General features: G+C 37.4%; 1 protein-coding gene across 1 annotated transcript in view; it reads left to right on the top strand.

Moving 5' to 3' along the window:
* INO80 (INO80 complex ATPase subunit) overlaps positions 1-26,203 on the top strand; it is a 133,190-nt gene that overhangs the window by 55,829 nt on the left and 51,158 nt on the right. The window contains exons 15-24 of the mRNA XM_065871283.1: positions 4,850-4,909; positions 5,351-5,493; positions 6,660-6,744; positions 7,709-7,826; positions 8,750-8,835; positions 11,509-11,676; positions 11,906-12,039; positions 13,056-13,123; positions 13,857-13,950; positions 14,721-14,892. Of these exons, the coding sequence (XP_065727355.1) occupies positions 4,850-4,909; positions 5,351-5,493; positions 6,660-6,744; positions 7,709-7,826; positions 8,750-8,835; positions 11,509-11,676; positions 11,906-12,039; positions 13,056-13,123; positions 13,857-13,950; positions 14,721-14,892 (1,128 nt within the window). The remainder of the gene's footprint in view (positions 1-4,849; positions 4,910-5,350; positions 5,494-6,659; positions 6,745-7,708; positions 7,827-8,749; positions 8,836-11,508; positions 11,677-11,905; positions 12,040-13,055; positions 13,124-13,856; positions 13,951-14,720; positions 14,893-26,203) is intronic.

Here is a 26,203-nt window from a genome sequence, read left to right as displayed (position 1 = left end):
TATTGAGGAATCCACCACGTGTTCTTTTGTGCACCTTATGAGCTAAGAATAGTTTTTACTTTTTAAAATTGTTGATTAAAAAATATTTCGTTAAAAAAAAAAATTTCGTAGCAAATGATATATGAAATTTAAATACATGTATATTGGAATACAGCCACACCTTTGATTATTTATTATTTATGGCTGCATTCACAGTACAACAGGCACAGTTGAGTAGTTGTGGCAGAGACTGTGTGGCCTACAAAACTAAAATTCTTACTATCTGGCCATTTATAGGAAAAGTTTAATGACCTCTGCTCTGTTGATTCATTGTTTCTATTACCATTACTCCTTTGAATTGTCAGAAATGTGTTTGCTTCCCTGTAGAACATAGTTAGAAGTAGACTCTGCTCAGATTTATAATCTGGTTACATTCAAAAGATACTTAGATCTATGATGATAACATCACAAAGTTCATTTTATTTGGCAGGTGTCTGAGTAACACTCATTTTATGGTTCTAGTATGATTAGTGCCTCTGACCTCCTTTTCCTCATGAAATAAGATATACATTTTTTCTCTAGTTAATGTACCACTTTTCATTCCTGAAATTGGCTATTCTGTATGTTTTCTATTTCATTTATTTCTGCTCTTTTATTATTCTTGTCTACTTTTTTTGTAAACTTTTTTCTTTTTCTGTCATCTTGAGATGGAGCTTAGATTGTTGATTTTCAGCTTTTTCTAATGTATATTTAAGGGTATTGCTTTCTAAGCATGACTATAGCCATCCAAAGGTTTGATGTGTCACATTTTCATTATCTTACAATGCAAAATACTGTCAGCTTCTACTGTAAGTTCTTATTTGATTCATGGGTTATTTAAAAGTGTTGTTTTTACTCTGTACACAAATGATGGTTTTCTAGTTATCTTTGTTATTTATAGCTTAAATCCACTGATAAGAAAACATGCTTTTTATTATTTTAATCCTTTGAAATTTGTTGCTTTGCTTTCATAGCTCAGCATATGGTCAGTTTTTATAAATGTCCTGTGTGTGTTTGAAAATAATAGTTATTCTGTACTTGTTGAGTACAGTGTTGTATATATGTTGATTAGGTCAAGTTTGTTAACTTGTTCAGCTCTTTTGTATCTTTACTCATTTTTTTGTCTGCCTCTCCTATTACTGACTGAAAGAGGTGTGTTAATATTTGCAACAAATATGGATTTATCCATTCTGTTTTCTTCTGTTTTTGCTTTGAGGCTGTGAGATGTATACAAATTTATAATTTTATCTTCCTGGTGAATGAACCTTTTATTATTATGAAATTCCTCCTTTAAGACTTTTGCCTTAAAGTCTATTTTCTCTGATATTAAATAGCTTTCTTTTGGTTAGTATTTGCATGGTATCTTTTTCGTCTTTTTACTTTTAACCATTCTATAGCCTTACATTTAAGGTGTATTTCGTGCCTTTTATTTGGAATAGCTGTGCTTACTTTTAATGTACTTATTGATATATTGTGTTTAAAACTGCTGCCTTGCTCTTTACTTCTTTTTTTTTTTTTTTTTTTTTTTGTGGTACGCGGGCCTCTCACTGTTGTGGCCTCTCCCGTTGCGGAGCACAGGCTCCGGACGCGCAGGCTCAGCGGCCATGGCTCACGAGCCCAGCTGCTCCGCGGCATGTGGGATCTTCCCGGACCGGGGCACGAACCCGTGTCCCCTGCATCGGCAGGCAGACTCTCAACCACTGCGCCACCAGGGAAGCCCTACTTCTTTTTTTAAATAGGGTTGTTATTGTGTTTATGGTTTTTAGTTTTTACTTTTAAAATATTTATTTATTTATTTGATAGTGCTGGGTCTTTAGTTGCGGCTCACCAGCTCCTTAGTTGCGGCATGCATGTGGGATCTATTTCCCCAACCAGAGATCAAACCCGGGCCCCCTGCATTGGGAGTGCAGAGTCTTAACCACTGTGCCACCAGGGAAGTCCCTGCTTTCTGCTTCTTTCACCTGTTCAGCTTTACTTTTTTTTCCTTTTGAATCCTTTTGGATTGATTAGATTTTATCATTCCTTTTTTTTCCCTCTCCCTTTTAAACTTGCTAATTATATATTCATTCTGTTATTCAGTAGATACCCAGGAGAATACCACATGCACCCTTAACTTTTTCAAAAGTAATATAAATTAGTACTGTTAATACTTTCCAGACAGTACAAAGACCTTAGTAGAGTACTGTAACTACATCCCCCTTCTCTAGACTTACATGCTGTTGTTTTTGTATATATTTTATATTTTAAACCCCAGAACACATTATTATTTATACATTTAAAACTTACTTAGATTTATTCATATTACTTACATATTCATTGCTCATTGATCTTCATTCCTCCTTGCATATTTGTGCTTTCATTTGGCTGACGTTTTTCAAAAGAACAAAGGACATCAAGCTATGGATTCTAGAAGCACTTTGAGCCCCATAACAATAAAAAAAAATGAAAGTCACACCTAGAAACATCACAGAAAAGTGCTGAATTTTGCATTCTTTTGTTTCTCCATGCTTTAGTCTGGATATTTCCTTCTGACCTCTCTTCAAGTTCACTAATCAGCTCTTCAGCTGATTCTATCTGCTGTTAAACTCGTCACTGAATTCTTTTTTTTGTTTTTAATTTTTAAAAAAATTTTTGTACTTTAAAGATGTTCTGTGTTTTCCAGTTCTACTTCTTATGGTTGTTTTCCTGTATGTTATGTGTCTTCCCCGCCCCCCCGGCTACTTTTTTTTTTTTTTAATTTGTTTTATTTATTTATTTTTGGCTGCGTTGTGTCTTCATTGCTGCATGCAGGCTCTCTCTAGTTGTGCCGAACAGGGGCTATTCTTTGTTGCGGTGCGTGGGCTTCTCATTGCAGTGGATTCTCCTGTTGCCGAGCATGGGCTCTAGGCACGTGGGCCTCAGTAGTTGTGGCACGCAGGCTCTAGAGCGCAGGCTCGGCAGTTGTGGTGCACGGGTTTAGTTGCTCTGCAGCATGTGAGATCCTCCCAGACCAGAGCTCGAACCCGTGTCCCCTGCATTGGCAGGTGGATTCTTAGCCACTGCACCACCAGGGAAGCCCTCGTCATTGAATTCTTAATTTTAATTATATTTTTTCAGTTCTAAAAATTCCCTTTGATTCTTTTTTTTTTTTTTTTTTTTTTTTGTGGTATGCGGGCCTCTCACTGTTGTGGCCTCTCCCGTTGCGGAGCATAGGCTCCGGACGCGCAGGGTCAGCGGCCATGGCTCACGGGCCCAGCCGCTCCGCGGCATGTGGGATCCTCCCGGACCGAGGCACGAACCCGTGTCCGCTGCATCGGCAGGCGGACTCTCAACCACTGCGCCACCAGGGAAGCCCCCCTTTGATTCTTTTATAGTTTCTAGTATACCACTGAAATTCTCAATCTTTTAACTCAATGAACAAACTTGCTTTTTTTTTTTTTTTTTTTTTTTTGGCAGCGTTGGGTCTTCATTGCTGCACGCAGGCTCTCTCTACTTATGGCGAGTTGGAGCTACTCTTCATTGCGGCGCATGAGCTTCTCATTGGGTGGCTTCTTTTGCTGTGGAGCACGGGCTCTAGGCACGCAGGCTCAGTAATTGTGGCTCGCGGGCTCTAGAGCGCAGGCTCAGTAGTTGTGGTGCACGGGTTTAGTTGCTCTGCGTCATGTGGGATCTTCCCAGATCAGGGCTCAAACCCATGTCCCCTGCACTGGCAGGCAGATTCTTAACCACTACGCCACCAGGGAAGCCCAAAACTAGCATTTTTTTAAAAGTTTGTTTCTAAAATTTTTGTTATCTAGATCTCCTGTGGGTTTGTTTCTTTTATCTATATTTCATGTTGGTTTTCAGTTATGTGGTCTAGTCTTTCCATAGCTGATTTTTTTGTTTTGTTTTGTTTTTGTTTTAATGCCAGACATTGTATAGGAAAAATTGTAGAGATAATTGTGGGCTCTGGATACTGTTTTCTTCTTCCTGAGAGAGGATTAATGTGTGTTTGGGGTTTTGTTGTGGATTTTTTTGCCTATAGTAATTTTTTTTCTGGGGCAATAATAATCCAAAGCCCCCTTAATCTAGTCAGGAATTGAGATGATTTGAAACCAGGATTCAGTACCTGATAAAGCAAGTGTATGTATAGTTTACCTTTACTACAGGTGTGTATCTATCTTTTTTTTTTTTTTTTTGTGGTACACGGGCCTCTCACTGTCGTGGCCTCTCCCGTTGCAGAGCACAGGCTCCGGATGCGCAGGCTCAGCGGCCATGGCTCACGGGCCCAGCCGCTCTGTGGCATGTGGGATCTTCCTGGACCGGGGCACGAACCTGCGTCCCCTGCATTGGCAGGCGGACTCTCAACCACTGTGCCACCAGGGAACCCTGTGTATCTATCTTTTGATTCCCAACTTAAGGCCAGGGAGGTGGGTGGTTATCAGAATCCCTCCTCCTTGAACTACAGTTTTTGTTTTGTGGTCCTGTGTCTCTTTAAAAAAAAAATACAAACAAAAACAAAAAACAACTTTTCTGTTTCTCAGCCTCTCAACTAGAACTTTTGGGAAGGATCAGCACCCACAGGGGGAACATGTTCCAGATGCCAGGCTTTCCTCTCTTTTCTACATCTGGGCTGTATAATTCTCCACTGGCTCAGTAGCCCTCTGAAGCCTTCAAACAAATGTTTTGTATCTGTGTTTTAACATGGTCAGTAGGAGGAGTGCTAGTCCAGCACCTAGTGCGGCAGTGACAGAAGAGGAGCTCTTATGTTCATTCTATTAGGTTTTTAAAAAATCATTCTGAATAACGTATTTGTGATGATACTTTTAAGATTATCACTAGGAAATAATCTGTATATTGGTCCTTTTTCCAGGTGCTACCATATTGGGGAAATCCTCATGATAGAAAAGTTATCAGGAGGTTCTGGAGTCAGGTAATTTTCAGCTTACTGTACACGCATGCACACACACATATACATGTTCACACATATGCGCAGTCATTATTTCTCCAGTTGATTTGAGTAATTTCACTTACATAAAATCTTCTTATATGTTTCTGGACACTAGGCAAGTGTACTTTTTTTCTTTTACAATGCTTTTCCTGTTATAGACAATCAGCTGGACTTGAAGTCCAGGATTAAGTAAGAACTTTTTTCTTTAATAAGCTGAAGACTAGTTTTTAACAAGGTTTGTGGTTAAGGTAACTACCTTAAAAACAGTTATGCTTTTAATTCACTGCACATCTCCTACATTGGAGAAGTATATCTTTAGAGCTATCTTAAACTTCTTGGCCTTAGAAAATGAATTCTATTCCTCATTGTCTTATTATGACTTATTAGGTATCTCTTTTCACCCTTGCCCTCTTATGTTTACAGAAGACCCTCTACACTCAGGATGCCCCCTTCCATGTGGTTATCACCAGTTACCAGCTGGTGGTGCAGGATGTAAAGTATTTCCAGCGAGTCAAGTGGCAGTACATGGTATTGGATGAGGCTCAGGCGCTCAAGAGTAGTTCCAGGTAACATGAGTAGTAGAAATAAAGCCTGTGGACTGAGGATATATAGATACATAGATATGTGTGTCTCATATACACACACATGTGAATGAAGATCAGAGAGATTTGAAAACATGGTATATGGCTTATATATGGTCTTATGGTCTCTGCATAAGCCATATATCTGACCAGAAGGCATAAATTCTCTTCAGCATTTTCATGGAATATACATATTAATGTTTAGAGTATAAAGATTTTCCTCAGCTTTTTTTCTCCCTATTCAGTAATTATGGCATTTTAACCGATTTTTGTTCTTCAAGGAAATTTTCTGTGGAGGAAGGGGTGTCTGCTCATTGCTTCAGGGATTATTTTAGACAGGAGATCGTAGTAGGAAGTAGAATGTTACATTATGTGGATTGTAGCTTCTACTGTTTTATTAAGGTTATCCTAGTCCCTGAATGGTTATTAGATGCCCAAGAACCCTTTTATTGGAAGTTACATGTTTAAAATGTTCTAATACCTTTAAGTTCCCAAACTGAATAGTAAATGAGTGCTTGGCTAGAAAGTGTTCAGTGGTATTAGACCTTGGGTTTGATGGATTTTTATTAACTCTTGGTGAGCCCATAGGGCTTTCTTAGAAGTCCATGTTAACTGGCAGGATGGTATTTTCCGTGGAACTTTCCATCCTCTAACGAGCATTATTTCATATTTTATTCTTTTGAAGTAGGGCATGCTTGTGGCCAGGAGCAGTAGACTCACGTTGCATTTTCTTCTCACACCCTTTCTCTTTCTCCATTGCTCCCTCCAAACTCACACTGGAAGCGCATAGAGTAATAATTTTAAAACCTACTACTGTAGATAATACTTTATAATTATATGGTCTGTATCAACAAAACTGACCAAAGGTAGTAGAGGACTTTTATCAAGCCAGAAAGGATCCTACTCTGCTATTTGAGGGCTTTTTTTAATATATACCCTAATACCACGTTTTCAGTATAGAGTCAGTTCCTTTGAAATTTCCTGTCGTCAGCTTTGTTGAGTAATATTTTTCAATTGTGTTCATGGTAGAGTATTGATACTTGATTTTGAGTGTTTGTTATTTTTTTGAAAAGCATTTTTAGAAATAAGGGGTCTCAATAGGGTGAATATTTACTGCTAACTTGGAATTTGTAATTCATCTTACTGGACAGTGTTCGTTGGAAGATACTCTTGCAGTTTCAGTGTCGGAATCGGCTTTTGCTAACTGGGACCCCCATTCAGAACACCATGGCAGAGGTAGGCACTAGTAAAGACCTCAGTTTTATGTCTGCATTAAACAGAGTGGCTCCAACACAGAATAAAATTCTTTACCCATGCCTACCTGGAGTGTTACGGCTTTGTATAAATTACAATCCCCACATAAAAGGAAGAATTTGACCATGGCTTGCCCTAAGTGGTTTTTTTGGGGGGGGCATCATTACTATTTTCTCATTCTCTGGCAAAAGGCAAATAAATTTCTTTATTCCTTCGTTTCTTATATAATCATGATCACATTAAGAATGCTACTCATCTAATGCAGAGATATTTTTATACTAGAATAAAAAGGTAATATTCTTTGACACTGAGAGGAGCTAAAATTCTTTGTTTGGGGAAGATAATTTTATCTTCTAGAATAGGGGTCAGAAAACTTTCTGTAAAGAGCCAGATAATAAATATTTAGACTTTATAGGCCGTATAGTCACTGCACAGCTACTCAACCTTCTATTGTAATGTGAAAGCAGCTATATATATATAGATATAAATGAATAGGTGTGACTATGTTCCAATAAAGCTTGATTTACAAAAATAGATGGCAGACCAGACTTGGCACCACAAGGCGTAATTTGCTGACCCCTGATCTAGAGTTATTATTAGCAAGTTATGCTGCCTCAGACTGTGTTCAGTTGTGGAATGGATCTTTATATAAGATCTTTAAAACTATCTCACTGCACAAGCTGAGCCGGACTTGCACTTTCAGACTTTCAGTGGGAAATTAATTGAAAAATAGTTTTTTGCTATAGTACCTTATAGAATTAGAGTTGGTCGATGAGGCAGTGTGCTTACACACTCATTCTCTCTCACTTACTCACACATACACATGCTCCTAGACACAGATACACAGACCTGCAACTTCACTCTTTCTCTCTCCAAACTCTCATCATGTCTTCACATACTATTGTTTTGTTGCTCTATAGTTACTTTGCTTTTTGTTTGTTTCCAGCTCTGGGCTCTGCTGCATTTCATTATGCCAACATTATTTGATTCACATGAGGAATTTAATGAATGGTTTTCCAAGGACATTGAGAGCCACGCTGAAAACAAATCTGCCATAGATGAGAGTGAGTACTTTTATGAACTTTCATTCTTTCTACCTATTAGTGTAGGCAACTACATAATTCTGTATTTTCTTGTATATGAAGAATTTTTCTTCTGGTATGCATAGAAGGATCTGAGAGAAAAGTTTTTTCTCTTTTAAAATAATTATGTGCTTTGTACATATTTAAAAGAGTCCAAAAAGGACTAACTCAAGTGATGCTCCTGTAGTGTTGACTAATCAAGGCAGAACAGGCAAAATTCACATTTTGGATTGCGAAATCCTCATTTTCCACGTAGATCCTGAAAAATTTTATATTCTTTGTGGAATGGGGTAAGACTTTTTGCCTGTGATAAAACCAGAAAATATTACAAGGATAATTTTAGTTATTTTCTCTATATATTAGGATTTGTTTCTCCTGTAAACATTTTTTAACCTCGTTTATCAATTTCTTTTTACCTCTTGACTAATATTTTAAGAGAGTTATGAGGTATTTATTACATAACATGAAGTGCCACCTACTAGCTATTAGAAAAGTCTTTAAGTAATTTCTTATACTACATGTTGTTAATTTGCTGATATACATTGAAAAAATGATTTTTGGGGAACACTGGGAGTCCCAGATAGCTTGCATTAGACCTGTCTGAGAACCCTATTATTGATAGAATGTTCCTAAAACACTCTAAAGGTGAATTCAAATAAAAATAAAGCCATCCTTACTGGTTTGAGTAAATGAGAGCAAAATGCATTTGCACAATTGACTCCAGGAAGGTGTTGTGGAAAGTTCAGATCCCTTGGCTTCCTCCTTGCGATTGTTTGTCTTCTTTTAGAAAATCATTGAGCCAAAAGGTGTTAGAATGGTTTAGTGAAGGGTGGTCATGATATTTCTTTTGTTTGTGTTAAATTGATATAATGTATTATTTGTCGGTGGGGCTCCTGGCATTTCAGATCAACTCTCTCGCTTACACATGATCTTGAAGCCATTTATGCTGAGGAGAATCAAGAAAGATGTGGAAAATGAATTGTCTGACAAGGTAAGGAAAGAAGACCTTGTGAGTTTATGCCTTAATAGGCACCAACCTAGGGTTCCAGGGTGAAAAGAAATTCCTTGGTAGATGTTTAGTTGAAGGGTAATTAGTTTGATTGATAGGAGACCTTTAAACTTGAGAGGGTCAAAGAAGACTTAAAATGAGTCAAATAATGAAGGCAAGTAATAGTTTTTTCTTCTTCTTGTTTTATACTTTTTATTACAGAGAGTTTGAAACATTACAAAAGTAGAAAAAAGAGTATAATGAACTTCATATAGTTTAAATGATCAACTCATGACAATTTTTCACCCCTCTACATTCTGAAGCAGATCCCAGATGTCTTTTGTTTCATTTATAAATATTTTCATGGGTGTCTCTAAAAGATTTGGTGTTTTTTAAAATACATATTCACATATCATTATCACCTCTGCTAAAAAAAGGCAGTTATTTCATTGTAGTATCACATACCCAGTCAGTGCTCAGATATTCCCAGTTGTCTTTGTGTATGCTTTTTTCTTTCTCTCTCTTTGAAAAAGTATTCGGCTTCTGAAACCAGAATCCAAGCAAGGTCCACACATAGTATTTGGGTGCTATGTCTCTTAAGCATCTTTTAGTCCCACCCTACTTTTTCTCCCCTTGGAATTCTTTGTTGAAGAAACCGAGTTGCTCGTCCTGTAGAATTATCCCACATACTGGATTTTGCTGGTTGCATCATTGTGGTGTTGTCTAACATGTTCCCCTGTCTCCTGTATTTCTGCAGACTGAGAGATAGATTTAGAAGTTTAATGTGCTTTGGGTTGTAATATTTTTTCTCATAAAAAGTCAGTAATTTTGGTTTATAAATAATGTTTTTTGGATCTTACCAGACTTCTGTAGTTTTCTATTATCTCTTGTGAATCCTCCCCATATTTTCCTTCCTTCTTTTTTCACCCAGTTCCCAGTCCTTTGGGGTATGTTCCCATCTCCCATAGATTGCACCTGTTCCTCACAGTTCTGCTGTCTATATAAAAAGCATCTTTCCAGGTTCTTGATAATATCAGGTGATTCTCTCTGTCACTGCCAGAAGGCTGGATCATTTTGAAATTAGTAACTCTCTTACAAGATTGTGGTGGAGATGTACACCTTCAAAGAGAGGAATAGAAGTGTACCTTTGTTTTATTCCTTTTAAAAAATCTTTATGGCTGCTTTGTGAAACTGGCTGATTTTAACTGAATAGCAGTTCACACAGATGTGTACCTGATAGAAAGAAAGTACTTTATAAAAAAAATGGATCCTTGAGGCTTTTATATCAGAAACAGCTTAAAAACAATAGCAATATCATAATGTCTGTTATTTAGTGGTCATTAGGGAGGTGATCAAAAGAGGTATGGTTCTTAACCACTGTGCAGAGTATAAATTTCTTAAACATCAGTAATGTTTCTAATCTGTTATTAAATAGTATATTATTTATAATATAATAAATAATAGTATTTATAGTATAGTTCAATAGTATTTATAGTATAGTTCAATAGTATAGTTCAGTAGTATTATTGAACTCTTACTGTCTGCCAGCAACTGGTCCGTAGAGATGCAGCTTCCAGGTTCTGTTCAGATTTCCAAGGGGGATGAATACATAAATAGCTAGTACTGTATCATAAGATATGCAATGATTATCTATGTGAAATATAATGGGAACATAGGTAAGGGAGTAGTTCTATTAGGGAAGGTTAGAGAAGGTATCAAAGCAGAGACGACATGTGAGCTAGATCTGGAATAATGAGTTGGCATTTACTAGGAAAACATGGTAGGAAGGGGTGCTAAGCAACAAGAGTGAACAAAGGTAGAGCAATATTCAAATAGGCAGCATGTTTCGCAAACATTATTCAGACTGTTGTAGCTAATATATATAGGAGGACTTGATGAGATTGGGATAATATGCTGAGTTAGATTATGGGAGGCCTCTGCCTACAGGAGAATTTTTAATATTTTACTATAGGCAGTAACTTACATTGAAGGTTTTTCAGCAGTTGAGTACCTTATAAGAATTGTATAGAAAGTTTCTTGGAACCAGGAGAGACTAGAGGCAGGAAGCTCCCACAGTAATAGCAGTATAGATTAGATATGATGAGATCCTGTATTAAAGCAATGGGAATGGTCAGAAAAGGTGGTTAGAGGTAGATTTCCAGGTTGAGTTGAGGGTCTTAGGAAATGATAGAACATGGGGTATGAGAGAGATAAAATCAGAGGTGACTGAAGTTTCTGTTTGGGCAACTGAGTGATAATGCTGTTAATAAATTAAGTAAATTGTGAAAGAGAATTTTTTTCTGATATGTCACAAATGCAGTTGCTGCAGACTCTGAGTGATACTATTATGGTAGGTAGTTGGAAATATTGGGCTGGGGATGTTGGGAAATATATTTTTGCAAGTCACTGTGATGGATGGTAGTTGGGGTTATTAGAAATGGAAGAGGTCGCCCAGGGACAGCATGTAGAGTGAGTGACAAGGGAAGAGGGTCAAAGAAGGCACATTTTTCTGGATAATTAACCATATCACAGGTTTATAGAGATACTGAGTTTCTAGAAATATGTATATTGTTTTTTCCAATCATAATCTGCCTTGCATGAGTTTCCAACTTTATGCTGATACTGAGTTTTCTTACAGACTCTTTTCAAAATATAAATGTCCTTATTGATTTTTAGATTGAGATTCTAATGTATTGCCAACTGACCAGCCGACAGAAGCTGCTATATCAGGCACTAAAGAACAAAATTTCCATTGAGGATTTATTGCAGTCTTCTATGGGCTCTACCCAGCAAGCACAGACAACCACCAGCAGCCTCATGAATCTGGTCATGCAGTTTAGGAAGGTAAGAGCTTAGGTCAGCTGCCTTGGAGTTGTCTTTATTATTAACCCACTTCAAGAAAAAAGGCTCTATCTTGCCTTGATGCCAAATAAACAAAGGCAGTTAAAAAAGGATGAAAATGGGAAAGTATATATTCATAAAGGTAAACATGTAGGGTTTGGGATTCCTCCAACGTTTCATAGAGTGATGTCTGCACATGACAATATTGTCTTATCATTTCCTTTCCTGTTAGGTGTGTAATCACCCAGAGTTATTTGAACGACAAGAAACTTGGTCTCCATTTCATATTTCCCTAAAGCCATACCAGATTTCAAAGTTTATCTACCGTCATGGACAGATCAGGGTCTTCAACCATTCTCGAGACAGGTGAGCAAATATTAATATCTGTTTGCTCTAAGAGTGTTTTTGTATAATTTGGGGTTTTGTGGCTTAGATAAATTTAATTGAGAGTGAGTTTCACAACGAGGTGTTTAAGCAATGGGTGGACCACTATTTGTTGAGGGATCTTGTGATAGGATCTGTGCACTATCAGGAGTTTAACTGGCACTTCCAGTTGCCTTTCTGAGTGAGGAATGTGCACCTGTGTGCAAATATGTACCTGTACCAAGAGAGATCAGCAAATGTCTCTGCCTCAGTACTGAAATTGCTTTGCGACGGTTTATACACTTCGAATAGCACTTGTGGAAGAACTGATTGGATTTCAAATTAATCAAATTTATCTTCTTCCCAGAATCAGCAGTCACAGATTTGGTAAAAGTGAAGTGATTGTTAATGGTAATATGCTAGAAACCATTTCCATTCAGAAAATGGCTGTGTATGTACATTCTGCACCTCCGAGTGAGGGTGGCCCTGGCTTCTGGATTTTTTAACAAGCTCCCAAAGGATTCTTGTGCACACCTGCACTTGAGAACCATAGATTTAGAACGCTCCTTCTGTAGAGAGACAATATAAACAGTACTTTCAAAATAATCATCAACAACATCTAGCCTGATACTATTGAAATTGAGACACATTTCTTGGGTTTAATTTTAGGAATTCTTTGTCTGTGATAGCTCCAGGCTAGTACTTAACTAGATGGGCAGGGGGAAACAACCAGAGTTGTAGTGATTTTTGTTTAATATAGTATATAGCAACTTGCAGTGCTAGAATTGTGCTTCTCTGAAATAAAATGAGACCACTTTGAACTTGTATTATAATCTACTACCTTTATTAAGTACTTAGTACTTTCTGACATATATGTTATGATTTTGTCTGGCAACAAACTTCTCAGAAGTAGACAGTTTCAAACCTTAAATGATTCTTTTAGTTTGGAACCTCCAGTTTAGTTAAGTTCCTGATATTTATATTTGGGTTTGGATTTATTTTATTTACTTACTTTACAGGTGGTTAAGGGTTCTTCTTTCTCCATTTGCACCAGACTATGTCCAGCAGTCTCTGTTTCACAGAAAAGGTAGGTGTTTTGATCTTTGAGAAGGGAAGAGTGCCAAGGATTTATCAGGATGCTCTTTGTTTTGCTAAGTTGGAACTAGTAGTGGCTTTGCGTGAATTCTAGGCCTTTATTTATAAAGTCTTGATAAGATTTAAGTAAATTAGTTGTCTTCATCTATAGATGCTAGGCTTTTTGGCTATAACAGGAAGCAATAAAAATTTTTTTGGATTAATTGTTTTCCATTTTGATTGACCTTCCATCTTTATTTTACACCTGCCTCTTAAGAATTTCTTACAACCTCTGAATAGAGGTGTGATAGAGACAATGCAGGACTCTTGTTAGTGTGGGACTCTTAGGTCCCTCCTCCTTAGTTTAAGGAAAGGAAGCTGCTCAACTTTGAGCATTGTCCAGAGTATTAAGGCAGAGGTTCAGAAACACCTCTGTGTTTTCCTTTTCTTTTTTTTCCCTGGCATGATAAAAAGAGGAAGGCAGTTAGCCAAGAATCCAAAACCCCAGAGGTAACTGATGAGCCAACTCCACTCTGGCCCATATATGCCATATCTCATAGGTCTGCCTTTTCTACTTATGATTGTAATACAAAAATATGACATACTGTCTAATATCAAAGTGGCTTTATTGGAACCTTTAAAATAGTTTTTGATTCTTAAGTCAAAATTCAGCAGTTCAGCAGGCTTTAGTTGAGTATTGCCTCTTGGTTTTCTGTTGGGTTTAACTTTGTCCTTTGATATTCCAGGTGTTAATGAAGAAAGCTGTTTCTCTTTCCTTCGCTTTATTGATGTATCTCCAGCTGAAATGGCAAACCTCATGCTTCAGGGACTTTTGGCCAGGTGAGAAGTTTGCTCATTGTTTGAGAGAGCAGTTGGGAATAAACAGGGGCGAAGGTCGAATACTGTGAAATTAAATATTTACTATTATATCATCTTACAGAGCCTCTCATTCTTTTTGTATTGTTAAGAATTAAAATTTTTATAAGGAAATCATACTTTTGATCCTTTAATAATTGCATGATGCTTCGTGATATACCTTAAATAAAAACTATTTAGGCTCTTCTCCCAAATGCTACCAGAAGGTCTTCAATTCTTCTTAATTTCTAGGTAGACTACTTTGTTTTATTTGTTTCTACAGGGCAAATGATGACTGATGATTCCTTTAGTTAGTAGTGATTGCAGCATAGCCTGCCTTACATATTCAGGGAAGCTTAGTTCTCTTTTCTTATTCTTTGGAATAATGGCTGTTACTTAATTTATTACTTTGTATCTGTGTAAAAAATAGTGACCTCATTAGGAGAGGCTGTCTCCTTAGTATAAGGATGTTTTTATTACAGTTTTTGTGATAGAGTTGAATATTCCTTAATTCTGAGAGGAGCTTTACAGAGGATTTTCGTTTTCATAGTAGCAAACCAATTCATGCCAAAGATAGAATTTATAGAACAAAAGTATGAACTGGCTTTATCTGAAAGTAGGAAAGAGCTGTGTCTAAAATGTTCAAGATTTACAAAAGAGACATGTTAATGAGAGACAAGGTTCCTCACTGCTATGAACTACCCTCAGCCCTCCATGGAGCATTGAATAAGCATGTCTGCTGTGGTTTGTTTCAGATGGTTAGCTCTTTTCCTGTCTCTGAAAGCCTCCTACAGGCTCCATCAGCTGCGCTCCTGGGGAGAGCCAGAAGGGGAGAGCCGGCAGAAATATCTGAGAAACAAGGATTTCCTTCTTGGGGTTAATTTTCCACTCTCCTTTCCCAACCTTTCCAGCTGCCCTTTGTTAAAGGTAAGCAATTGTTTCAGCATCAGTTATCTGTGTAGTACTCCCTTCCCTTTTCTTTGAATCAATAAAAGTAATAAAGTAAATGAAGACCTGAGGGAGTCAAAAAGTTCCCAGAGGAGTGGGAGCAGTGTAGTGTTATAGCTTATTACATATCACTTAATAGACATTTTATGTGTGTGTGTGTGTGTATATATATATATATATATATATATATATATATATATATATATATATATATTTAATATATGTTTTGTATATGACTTTACTGTGAAATACACAGATCTTAAGTGTACAACTCTTTGAATTTGTACATGTGTATATACTTGTGTAACAACTGCCTAGATGAAGGTATAGAATATTTCCAGCACCCAGAAGTCTCCCTCATACTTCTTCCCATTTCAAACCTCTAGTTCAGAACAAATCAACAAATATAGGTAATCACTATTCTACTGCTATCATCCTAGATTATTTTACCCTGTTTTTGAACTTAATGTAAATGGAATGATCCAGTGTGTACTCTTTTGTGTCTGGCTCCTTTCCCTCAATTATTATGTCTGTAAGATTCATCCATGTTGCACTGTAGCATTCTTTTTTAATGCTATGAAGTGTTCCATTGTCTGTTTCTAATCACAATTTATTATTGTACCGTTTTTATTTATTTATTTGGCTGCATCAGGTCTTAGTTGCGGCATGCAACTAAATGGGATTGCTGTATCATCACGTATACGTATGTTTAGATTTAGTTCCCACTGCCAAACATTTTTCCAAAATGGTTTTTCAAAGTTAAACTCCCACCAGCAATGTGAGAGATTTATTCTTGTAAATCTTGCCTACCCCTGGTATTGTTGGCCCATTTTTTTTAATTTGTGGTTTTCAGTTGCATTTCCATGGAAAGTAATGATGCTGAGCACTTTTTCATATAACTGTTTGCCATTGTATAGTAGGTAAGCGGAAAAGGGATAGGAAATAAGTGATAGGTGATAGGTGCAGATACAGATCATGTGAGGCCTCATAAGTTAATGCTAAGGATTTGGGTTTTATTCTGAATGAAATGGGTGTAACACTGGAGAGTTTTAGTAAGAGACTTGTATGTTTATATGTTGTAGTTCTTCAACTAGATTAAAAGTTTAGAAGGTAGAACTTTTTCTTTGTATCCTCTAGAAAATTTAATGTGTCATCAGTCATACAGCTATTGAATGTAGGATGTTCTTTGGCTGCATCTGGTTATTTGCCCCCTGTATACTGAAGGACCCGTATGATTTCCTTTTCTTCTGTTTTCCCAGTTGGTTTCTCAAGCATTGCTCCATATACTTTTTTGGACTCTGAAGATAAGATTGTTAATGCAGAAGGAGAATAGAATTGGGTTCCAGCCTGTTTGGAATAATATAGTCAGTTGTGGCAAGGTGACTTCCTACTAGTGAATACTGATATGTCTAATGAAGAGTTGCTTAACCTCTGTAGACCAATTTCCTTACATTTGGTACTCTATATTACTACAGTTAAAATTGTTTTACTAGTTTTATTTTTGGTACAGAGCACACCATTCTCCCAGGGGTTTTTTATGCTCTATTATATAGATACCTGCATCTTACTTAACACTGAAAGATATGCATCACTTATTTGTAGTCTTCTGCTTTATGAAAATACAACAGTGTGTTCAGAGCACCTGTTCAGTGAGGTCCTTATATCAGTTAATTTCCTGAGAAATTTAGATGTGGACAATATGCTTTATGTGAAACTGGTTTTTCCAAAGTTAGATTCACTTCCATGTCCTCTTCTTTACTTTTATTTTGTGTTATAGATAGACCTTTGCTCTTGTAGTGGCTTAGAATGTACACTGAGTTACTGAGCCACAGGTAGCTGAAAGCTAATCATGTATGTGTAGAGATGCTGTTCTGCTTTTGGTCTCACCATCCTTATCTCCAAAATACATATATTGAAATACCAATGTATCTTGCCAGAGTTGGTTGATATATCTGTTCTAAGAAATATTTGCTTTCAACTAAGCAGAATAATCTTTACATGATATCTAGCCTTAAAGGTTAGACTGGGTTCTGAATGAAGAATCATTTTGTTGAAGCTCCATGTGTAACAATAAAAATATAATAAAGCCCATTATATCTGTGGCTTTTGAAGTCTGACCATGACTCACAAGAATATTTTATACCACCTGTAGTTATATAGCTATATCAGATATTACATACATATATAAATATTACACATCCATAAATTTTTAAGACAGAATATTCACAAAACAGTATTTACCCTCCTTCAGTGCACAGAGTTTTTTCCTTTTGTTTTTCTTAATGTTAGTTTGGAAGCTACTAAAAAATGATTTCATGACCCTACTACTCACAGTTTGAAAAATACAGCATTCAGTGACTGCATGATATTAGAATAGCAAGGGGACTAGGTAAAGAAAGTCACCATATAGAAAGATTCTGGATCATTCTTTTTAATAGTAAGAAAGGAAAGAAACTGACATTTTGGGACTTAAGGAAGGTCTCACTTCCTGAATATGAAAGAGACCACCAGAAGTCACTCTGAGATCAATATGCACATTTCATTGCAGAGTTACCCTGACATGTAATTAGTGATCAAGGTCCATCTCTGTCTTAGTATATTTTGGCATGTACCTGTTATATCCCTCCTATTCAGAGATAATATAAATAAAGTTAAGTAATTTTGAAAAAACCCAATTCAGACTTGAGCAAAGTAGTTTATTATGAGAACTGTCCCCCAAGAATGGCTTTGTTAGAATATGCCTTTTACCACTGTTGTACTGTTTCTCACACTGATTTCTCCAAACAGTCATTCTTTCTGTCTTCCTCCCTCCCTCCCTTCCGTTTATGGCTGCTTTGGGTCTTCTTGCTGCTCATGGTCTTTCTCTAGTTGCGGTGAGCGGGGGCTACTCTTCATTGCGGTGCATGGGTTTCTCTTTGCGGTGGCTTCTCTTGTTGCGGAGCACGGGCTCTAGGCTTGTGGGCTTCAGTAGTTGTGGCATGCGGGCTCAGTAGTTGTGGCTCGCGAGCTGTAGAACACAGGCTCAGTAGTTGTGGCACACGGGCTTAGCTGCTTCGCGGCATGTGAGATCTTCCTGGACCAGGGCTCAAACCCATGTACCCTGTACTGGTAGGCTTATTCTTTTTTTTTTTTTTTTTTTTTGCGGTGCGCGGGCCTCTCACCGTTGTGGAGCACAGGCTCCAGACGCGCAGGCTCAGCGGCCATGGCTTACGGGCTCAGCTGCTCCGCAGCATGTGGGATCTTCCTGGACCGGGGCACGAACCCGTGTCCCCTGCATTGGCAGGCGGACTGTCAACCACTGCGCCACCAGGGAAGCCCTGGTAGGCTTATTCTTAACCACTGCACTACCAGGGAAGTCCCGAATTGAGTTTTTCTTATTCAAGAAGTATTTTAGAGAATATTACATTGTCTGTTTTGCAAAGAAGGATAGAGAAGGAAATTTTGAACGCCTAATCCTTTACAACAGATTTCCAAAATTCCTTTGTTAAGAGTATAAAGTAAAAGCTAAAACTTAAGATGCATGGTATTTTAGCATACATACACACATCAGAAACACACTTCCAGATTTCATAGTCTGCTGTAATCCTGCCAGTTTACAGTTTTTCACAAAAATATGATTGACAAAAATGAGTCTTTTTTCAAAGGTAACTCTTCAAGTATGGACAGCAGTGGTGAGACTTAAATGTAATAATTATCTGTCTTGCTGATGTTTGGATTTGTCGGTTGGATTTAGATACAGGGTCTTGGATTCTTTTTGTTTGTTGCTTTGTGTGGGATAAATTCATCATGTATGTGCTTTGTGCCTTTTCCTGACATGACTTGTTTGTTGTCATTGAGATCTACAAAAATACTTCTGGCATTATTAATACAATTTACAGATCATCTGGAAGATTCCTTTGCTTATACAGGGATGCTACTGTGGAATCAGAGAGAAAATTTTTTATTTTCACAGAAAACAAACTTAAAATTGTGCTTACTAGTTTTAGGAAATGTCCTGAAAATATGACTTGAGAGGTATTTGCTATCATTCATATGGTGAATTAGAACCTCAGGAAGACAAAGAAAAGTCTTGAAAGATTAGAAAAGGACTGACATATAAATGTGAGTCCATCTTTAAAGCTTGAAGAGGTAGGAGGAAAACTTGGAAATGATAACCAGTAACCCTAATCAATTATTAGAGAGTTAAAATTTTTTTCTAATGAAATTAATTAATAACCGTTTGAATTCATAAGTCTAAGAAGCAGCTAAGTTGATTCTGAAAATATGACCATTTGCTTTCCTTTAGTAAACAACAGGCCAAGGAAATTAGAGAGACAGAGAGAAATAATAGGTGTAATATATTAAAAAAATATAAACCTTTTTCTTATTGCCTTGGCTATTCTTCTAGAGATACTAACATACATATAGGAAAGTGCACAAATCATAAGTGTACATACAGCTTGATAACTTCACAAAACACTGTCAGAACTCTACCTCAGAGGCCCCTTTGTGCCCACTTCCATTCATTGTTCCTCTTCAGTGTCCTCCCCGTAAGAGTTACTATAGGCAAAATGTTTGGGTGGCTTATAGTTTTTATTATTACAGATAGTGCTGCTGTGAACATTACTGCACACACCTTTTAATGAAAATTCATATGTATTTTGTGGGGTATATATATCTAGTAGTCAAATTGCTGGGTCATAGGGTATGCATATGGTCATCTATAATAGGTTATGCCAGACAGTTTTCCAAAGCAGTTGTGCCCATTTTCATTCCCATTAACAGTGTATAAGAGGTTCTAGTTGCTCCATGTCCTTGCCAGAATGTGACATTGTTTTGTCTGTTCATTTTAGTCCTTCTATGTAGTAGTATCTCACTGTGGCTTTAAATTATATTTCCCTTATGAATAATGATATTGAGTACCTTTTCTAATGCTCATTGGCCATTTGGATAACCTCCTTTATGAAGTGCTTATTTGAGACCCTTGCTTATTTTTCTGTTAGTCTGTTTGTATTTTTCGTGGTGTTTTGTAGTTCTTTATGTATTGCAGATGTCTTCTACTCTGTAGCTTACTTTATCACTCTAAATATTGTCTTCTGTTGAATCGTTAGCATTTTTTGTGTCCTGTTGAAGAAATCTTTGCCTTTACCAAGGTCATAAAGATAATTGTTTTTCTCCAAAGGTTGTTTTGATTTACCATTCGGACCTACAAGAAACTGGGTTTTCAGTCTGTGTTATGGGTTGTCATTTTTTTACTTACAGATATCCATATCCTTTTGACCCAACTTCATTTGTTGAAAAGACCATCCTTGTTGCACTGCAGCATCACTTTTGTCAAACAGGTGGCTGTATATGTGTGGGTCTGTTTCTAGACCCTGTTCTGTTCCATTAGTCCATTTGTCTATCCTTGACCAGTACCACTTTATCTTAATAACTATAGCTTCATAATAAGGCTTGATAACTTGTAGCACCGGTCCTCTAGCTTTGTTTTTCTTCAATATTGCCTTCACTGTTCTTGGCCTTTTGCATTTTCATGTAAATTTTGAATCAGCTTATCTATCTTAGTTTAAACTCTTTTCAGCAATGCCAATAGCCCCATGTATTCTGATTATGTCTCCTATTATTATAACATTCTTTATCCATTTTGCCAATACCTATGCATTATTTCTTTTAAAATGATACATAAATAATAGCATATTAATATTATTTACATTGTGATGCTTGCGTGTAATTTCTCTGGAGACCACTGATCCGGGCAGTTAAAAGAAGGCTAATTGAGTAAGGAATGTTAATAGAGGGGAGGACACACTATTTACTGGAGAAAGTACTATTTTTTTCCATATACTCTTCACTCTTTCTCTCCTGCTGTTTTCACTTGTTTGATCCCAAGGGCCAATGGGATTGAGTGAATGGGTCCATTAATTTGTATGTATATCAGAAGAGCTTATTGATTGAATGAATCTGCAGTGGTTGAATGTGATCTTGGCTTAAGAGTTGGGGTTTTTCTAATGTTCTTTCATAATAGCCTCCTCCCAGTGTCAGTCTGCTCCCACAGAGAAAAAGCACTTGTAATTAATGTTGTTTACAAACCTGTCACGCATCAGTGCCTATTGTGGGCAAGGTGTGTTAACAGTCATGGTCTCTTATTTTCTGGTTTGAAAACTCATTCATGTATATAGTAAAAAGACATGCACAAAGTTAAAAGGACTTTAAAAATAGAAATGATTCAAGATCAGAGATGAAAGAAAACATAATTAGCTGCCAAAATAATGGTAGATGATTAGTGGTAAAGTTCAGGATAGGAGATCACTTTAGATTAAAATGGACAAAAAACTCTTTTATAGAAATGGTATTGTTTAAGTTGGATCTTGAGTGGTAGGGACCCTGGGTAGAAGGAAGAATTTTCCAAGTTGAAGATTTGAGCCAAAATACAGAGCAGTAGTGAGAAAAAAGGCCAGAAAGGTAAGTCACCTTTTCTCCCAAGGAATCTTTGAATGCCAGTCTATTGGGGTTTAGATACTAAACCAGGAGTTTCAGCCCTTTTTTGGCTTACCTTCTTCAATAGATGCTACTGTTGTAATCCTGGGGGAATAAAGTTTTGGTGGCTACTGTCAAGCCATGGGAAGGAATAATCGGGTAGTTGGTTTTAGGAAGGCTGTTAAATCATTCAAGTCATTACAGCACATCAGTGGGGATCTCTGCCATTGGTACTTGATGACTAATCTCAAGAGTGTGATAACAAGAAAGATTGGATGTGGGAATCCATGTTAAGGAGGGTATTAAACTAAAGTTCCAAGTATCAGGTACAAAGGACCCAACAGAAATAGTTGTAACCAAAAGATGGTGAAGAAAGGGTGAATGGACTCTGATTTGGATATGGATGAGCATTGGCAGTGAAGGAATAACTTCCAAAACCCAGAGTTCAAGAGAGGATTCAGAGGGAGTGCTGAATTCTATATCAAGTTTAAAGTGAACATTTAGGAATGAATTAGGAGCTCTTTGATGTTACGAGTGCAGATATAACAGAGAAGGCCCAGGTGCAGGGATTTACAAGGAGAAGGATTCTGGTTAGGAAATAGATAATGAAGTGTGACAGTTAAAAAGAATAGGAAGACATTTCAGGAGGGACAGTTGGTTTTAACTAAAAGCTGAGTTTGTAAGAGAGAGGAGACTCAGATTTGAAGCCGAAAAAAGAAGAAAAGGCAGCTAAGAGGGAAATCAAACATGCAAGAAAGATGATTGATAGGGGATGCAAAAGTGGTTAACTACCCTTTTTGTATGGTAGAAAACCAGTGAATACAGGTAGGAGCTCTATAATTAATAGAAAGATACTTCTCTAATATAAAGAATATTTTACAATGTCCAGAAAGACTGAAACCAAACTTAACATGAAAAAAAAAAGTGCTGTTAAACAGTTCTGTCATTTTTGGACTTCCCTGGTGGTCCAGTGGTTTAAGGCTCCACACTTCCAGTGCAGGGGGCACAGGTTCAGTCCCTGGTCAGGGAACTAAGATCCCACGTGCTGCGTGTCAGGGCCAAAAAACCCCCACAATTCTGTCATTTTTTTTCTTTCTTTTTTTTCTTCATTTCTTTTTTCCCCCCAAGTGTGAGAACAGAATTTAGATGTGTGGACATAGTCCCTCTTGTCTTTGTGGTCGGGTTATTTTAGGCACTTTGCACTTACAAGGTTAAACAAATGTTTACTGAATGACTTAGTAAGTCTTGGTGCATTGTATTAGTGTTGTTTTTCCCTTTGGAACTTTGTGTTTTGTTATCTGAGGGAATGTCCTCCACCCTAAAATTAGAAGTATAGTCTTCCTCTATTTAAAATAGAATTTTGTGAAGAGTTCTAACTTTTCCTTGGAGGTTGGGAAATATGGGTGGCATTGCTAATTTGTCTGATCATGCATTGAGTTCATTGCACATTAGTTATTTTTGCCCTGCATTTGAGCTGAGAACTAGAGGCATTTCTTGGGAGCGAGAAATATACCAGCAGAAAGAAGCTACTTTTTAGACATCTTCAAAGAGGGTATCAATTGTGGATATTAGCCCCTGTAGTAGTTACCTATACCTATATAACAAATTGCCCGCAAATCTAGCAGCTTAAAACAATGAACATTTTTAACATCTCATCGTTTATGTTGGTTAAGAACTCGGGAGCAGCTTAGGTAGGTGATTCCGACTCAGAAAATCTTATGAAGTTGCAGTCAGGATATCAGCTAGGGTTGCAGTTACCTGAAAGATTGACTGGTGCCATAGTTTCTGCTTCCAGGTTAGCTCACTTATATGCCTGGTTAAGTTGGTGCTGGCTGTTGGCTGGAGGACTCTGTTCCTCGATGTGTGGACTTTTCCATGGGGCTGCTTCAGTGTCCTCATGGCATGGCAGCTGGCTTCCCCCAGAGTGAGTGATTCAAGAGAGAGAGCAAGGAGGAGCCTCAATGCCTTTTGTATTAGTTACTTCATTACCACGTTTGTTTTGGTATTCCCTGTTCTGAGATTTTGGCTTAGGCAACAGATGGGTTCTGACTGTGACGCTATGAAAGTTCATAAATTGGAAGGGATGCTGGTATCACCTCTCCTTGTTCTCCATGTTTCCTGTCTGTTCACAGTTTTATTAGCTACTGCAAATGCAGTATAATATGTGCCATTCATCTTCAACTGGAATTCATTGCTCATAAGCCCTAACTCCTTGTGAGCACATTTTTTTCATTGCAAGCTCTGTTTTTTTCTGTATCTTGCATTTTCATTTGATTTGCCAACTTAGTTCTGATTATGTAACTTTGATTATTTGTAAACATAATGGTGAAGAGATGCTGTTTCTCCAAATCCTTGTTTTGCTTTCTTTTGTGATACTGTGGAGTAGAGTAGCCTTGTTTAATACGTAAAGTAAACACAAATTTATGTTTCAGTGTTTTGATGGGAGAACATGAATCCGGCTTCCATGTTCAAGATCAGTCTTAAAAGTAAAGTTGGGGATTATTCTTAAGCAGACAAACCTGAGAGAAGAGACAAGGGGAAATGCTAAAATTGGAAGCGAGTGCCAGGTCTCTTGTACTATTCAAAAATAATTTTGAGTAAAATTCCTTTGGAGCTACCAGATTAACTTTGAATTAATTTTTCCATATTCACCTTTATCCTCTTATTGCAGAAAACCCTTCATCCTGTTCTCTTCTGTGCCTTCATTTGTTTTATGAAAAGTAGCTGTGCCTTCATCTGTTTTATGAAAAGTAGTAGGTATTGTTCCAGCAGCCTGTCTCCTAAATACAGCTTCCTATCATCAGATCAAGGTGAAGGCTTTGTTCTTATTCCTCTGAGGAGATAGTTAATGAATGTTGACTTACCTACATGTTGTCATCTTGTTCGTGGTAAGCTATCTTAAATCACATACTACCTGAGTTATATTCAGCAGTCTAACCCAATCCTCTCATCTTCCTTGCCACCCATGGACGTGAATGAATGTGAACAGTGAGAAGCTCTTCCCCTCACTGAGTGTGCCTATAAAACTCTTCTTCTTACCCTGCGGTGAATATTACCCTGCAGTGAATATTAAATTTGAATTCTGTGTTACAGAGTTCAAGGAAGTACCATTCTCATAATGCTGGCTTTGGGATGGTACAAAAACATCAAGGAACTAGGAACTAGGCTAAGGACGCGGATCAAATGACACTTAGGGTACTTTGAACGATGTTTAGGGCCTTTTAAAGTCTCTTACTTGACGTGAATGCTTTTCTGATTTCTTGTGATGCTTGTAGAACAAAAGCCAGCATGATTCTGTGTTGTCCTAACCTCATTGTTCTCTACCCTGCTTTACTGGTGATGAGTTCAAGAAGGAATAGCATTTAGTTAAAAAATTTTATGAATTCATTCTCACACATCTCCCTCCCCACTGTAGGCTCTGACTAGAGCTCCTTTCTTGTACAGTTTTACAAGGGTTAGAGTGCAAGTCTCACACATATGAATTTTTTTCTTTTTAATCTTATTTTGCTCAGAAGAATAAAGACAAAAACCAGAATCTGTAGGAAATACACCATTTAGCCATCTTTTGGGGAGGCAGAACAGATTTTATACTGTATCCAGTTAAATACTATGTTAAAAATGATAATTGGCGGAAACAGTACCAGCATTAACTTCATTTCCTGTCCCAGTCTTAGTGAAACTGTTGTCATGGTTATGGTCTGCTTAGGCATTGTACGTGTTGAAAGCTTTATATACTCTACGACTCTAGTGAGCCAACTAACTCGTAGAAATTGAGGGAATTTCAGATTTTGCAATTTAAAATATACAGGACTTTCCAGGTGGTCCAGTGGTTAGGACTCTGCGCTCCCAGTGCAGGGGGCCCAATTTCGATCCCTGGTCAGGGAACTAGATTCTGCATGCCTCAACTAAAAAGGATCCCGCAGGCCGTAACTAAGACACAGCACAGTCAAAAAAAAAAAAAAAAGATTTAAAAATATATATACAAAAGAATCTAAATATAAAGTTATTTTGAAAAGAGTGGTGTGTGTTTTAAGTTTTAAACACTATACTCTATTAAATGCTTAGAGAGCTTAGAATGGCTATTGATGAAGAATCCCCCAAACAGGAAGTTTCCAAAAACTCTTCCACTGGAGGTTAATTTGCAACTGCAGTATCTGTATCATCATTTCCTGAGATCATGAGAGCTGCCAGTACCCCTTGTGGAAAGCTCTGGGAAGCCATTGTTTTCAGAGTTTTTCTGTATTTTATTTCCCCCTTTTTGTTTGGTTACTTAGAATATCTGTGAAAATAGAATCCATGCAATCTTGGCAATTGATCTATAAACATTACACCCTTTCATTTTAAGTGAGACCTTTTCTCTATATCTGAGTTTGACGTGTTCTTTAAGAGCAAAAACAGAAAATTAATTTCTAAGTAATGAAGACCTAACGTTAGCATAAGTATTCTTTTTAATTTTAAATAAGGCAATGGAAAGCAAAGAATGGCCCCTTGTTAAGTGGACAAGTATGTATCTGAGGGGAAAACATCTGTGTGTTCTCTGTGCTCCACTGTGGCAGGTAGTGTACAGCTGAGGGGCCTATCATACTGCCCTGTTATTTTTCACTTGAGACTTGCATGGTGCCAAAAGACTCTACAAAAGCCTTCCTTCGCTGCTGTGTGTATATTGCAGTACTGGCAGCAAGACACACAGTTGCCAGTGCCTACAGGGTAGTAAGATACTCAAGAACACGAGGAGGAGACAACAGAAGAGCAAAAACTGTAACCACATTATTACCAAGTCACATCTCTCATTGTGTGACATTGTTTCTTTTTTTCTAATTTGTTTTAGGCCAAA

This window comes from Phocoena phocoena, chromosome 2 (assembly GCF_963924675.1).
Source record: "Phocoena phocoena chromosome 2, mPhoPho1.1, whole genome shotgun sequence".
In the NCBI taxonomy this organism is placed as follows: Eukaryota; Metazoa; Chordata; class Mammalia; order Artiodactyla; family Phocoenidae; genus Phocoena; species Phocoena phocoena.
This window is presented reverse-complemented; position numbering and strand designations above follow the sequence as displayed.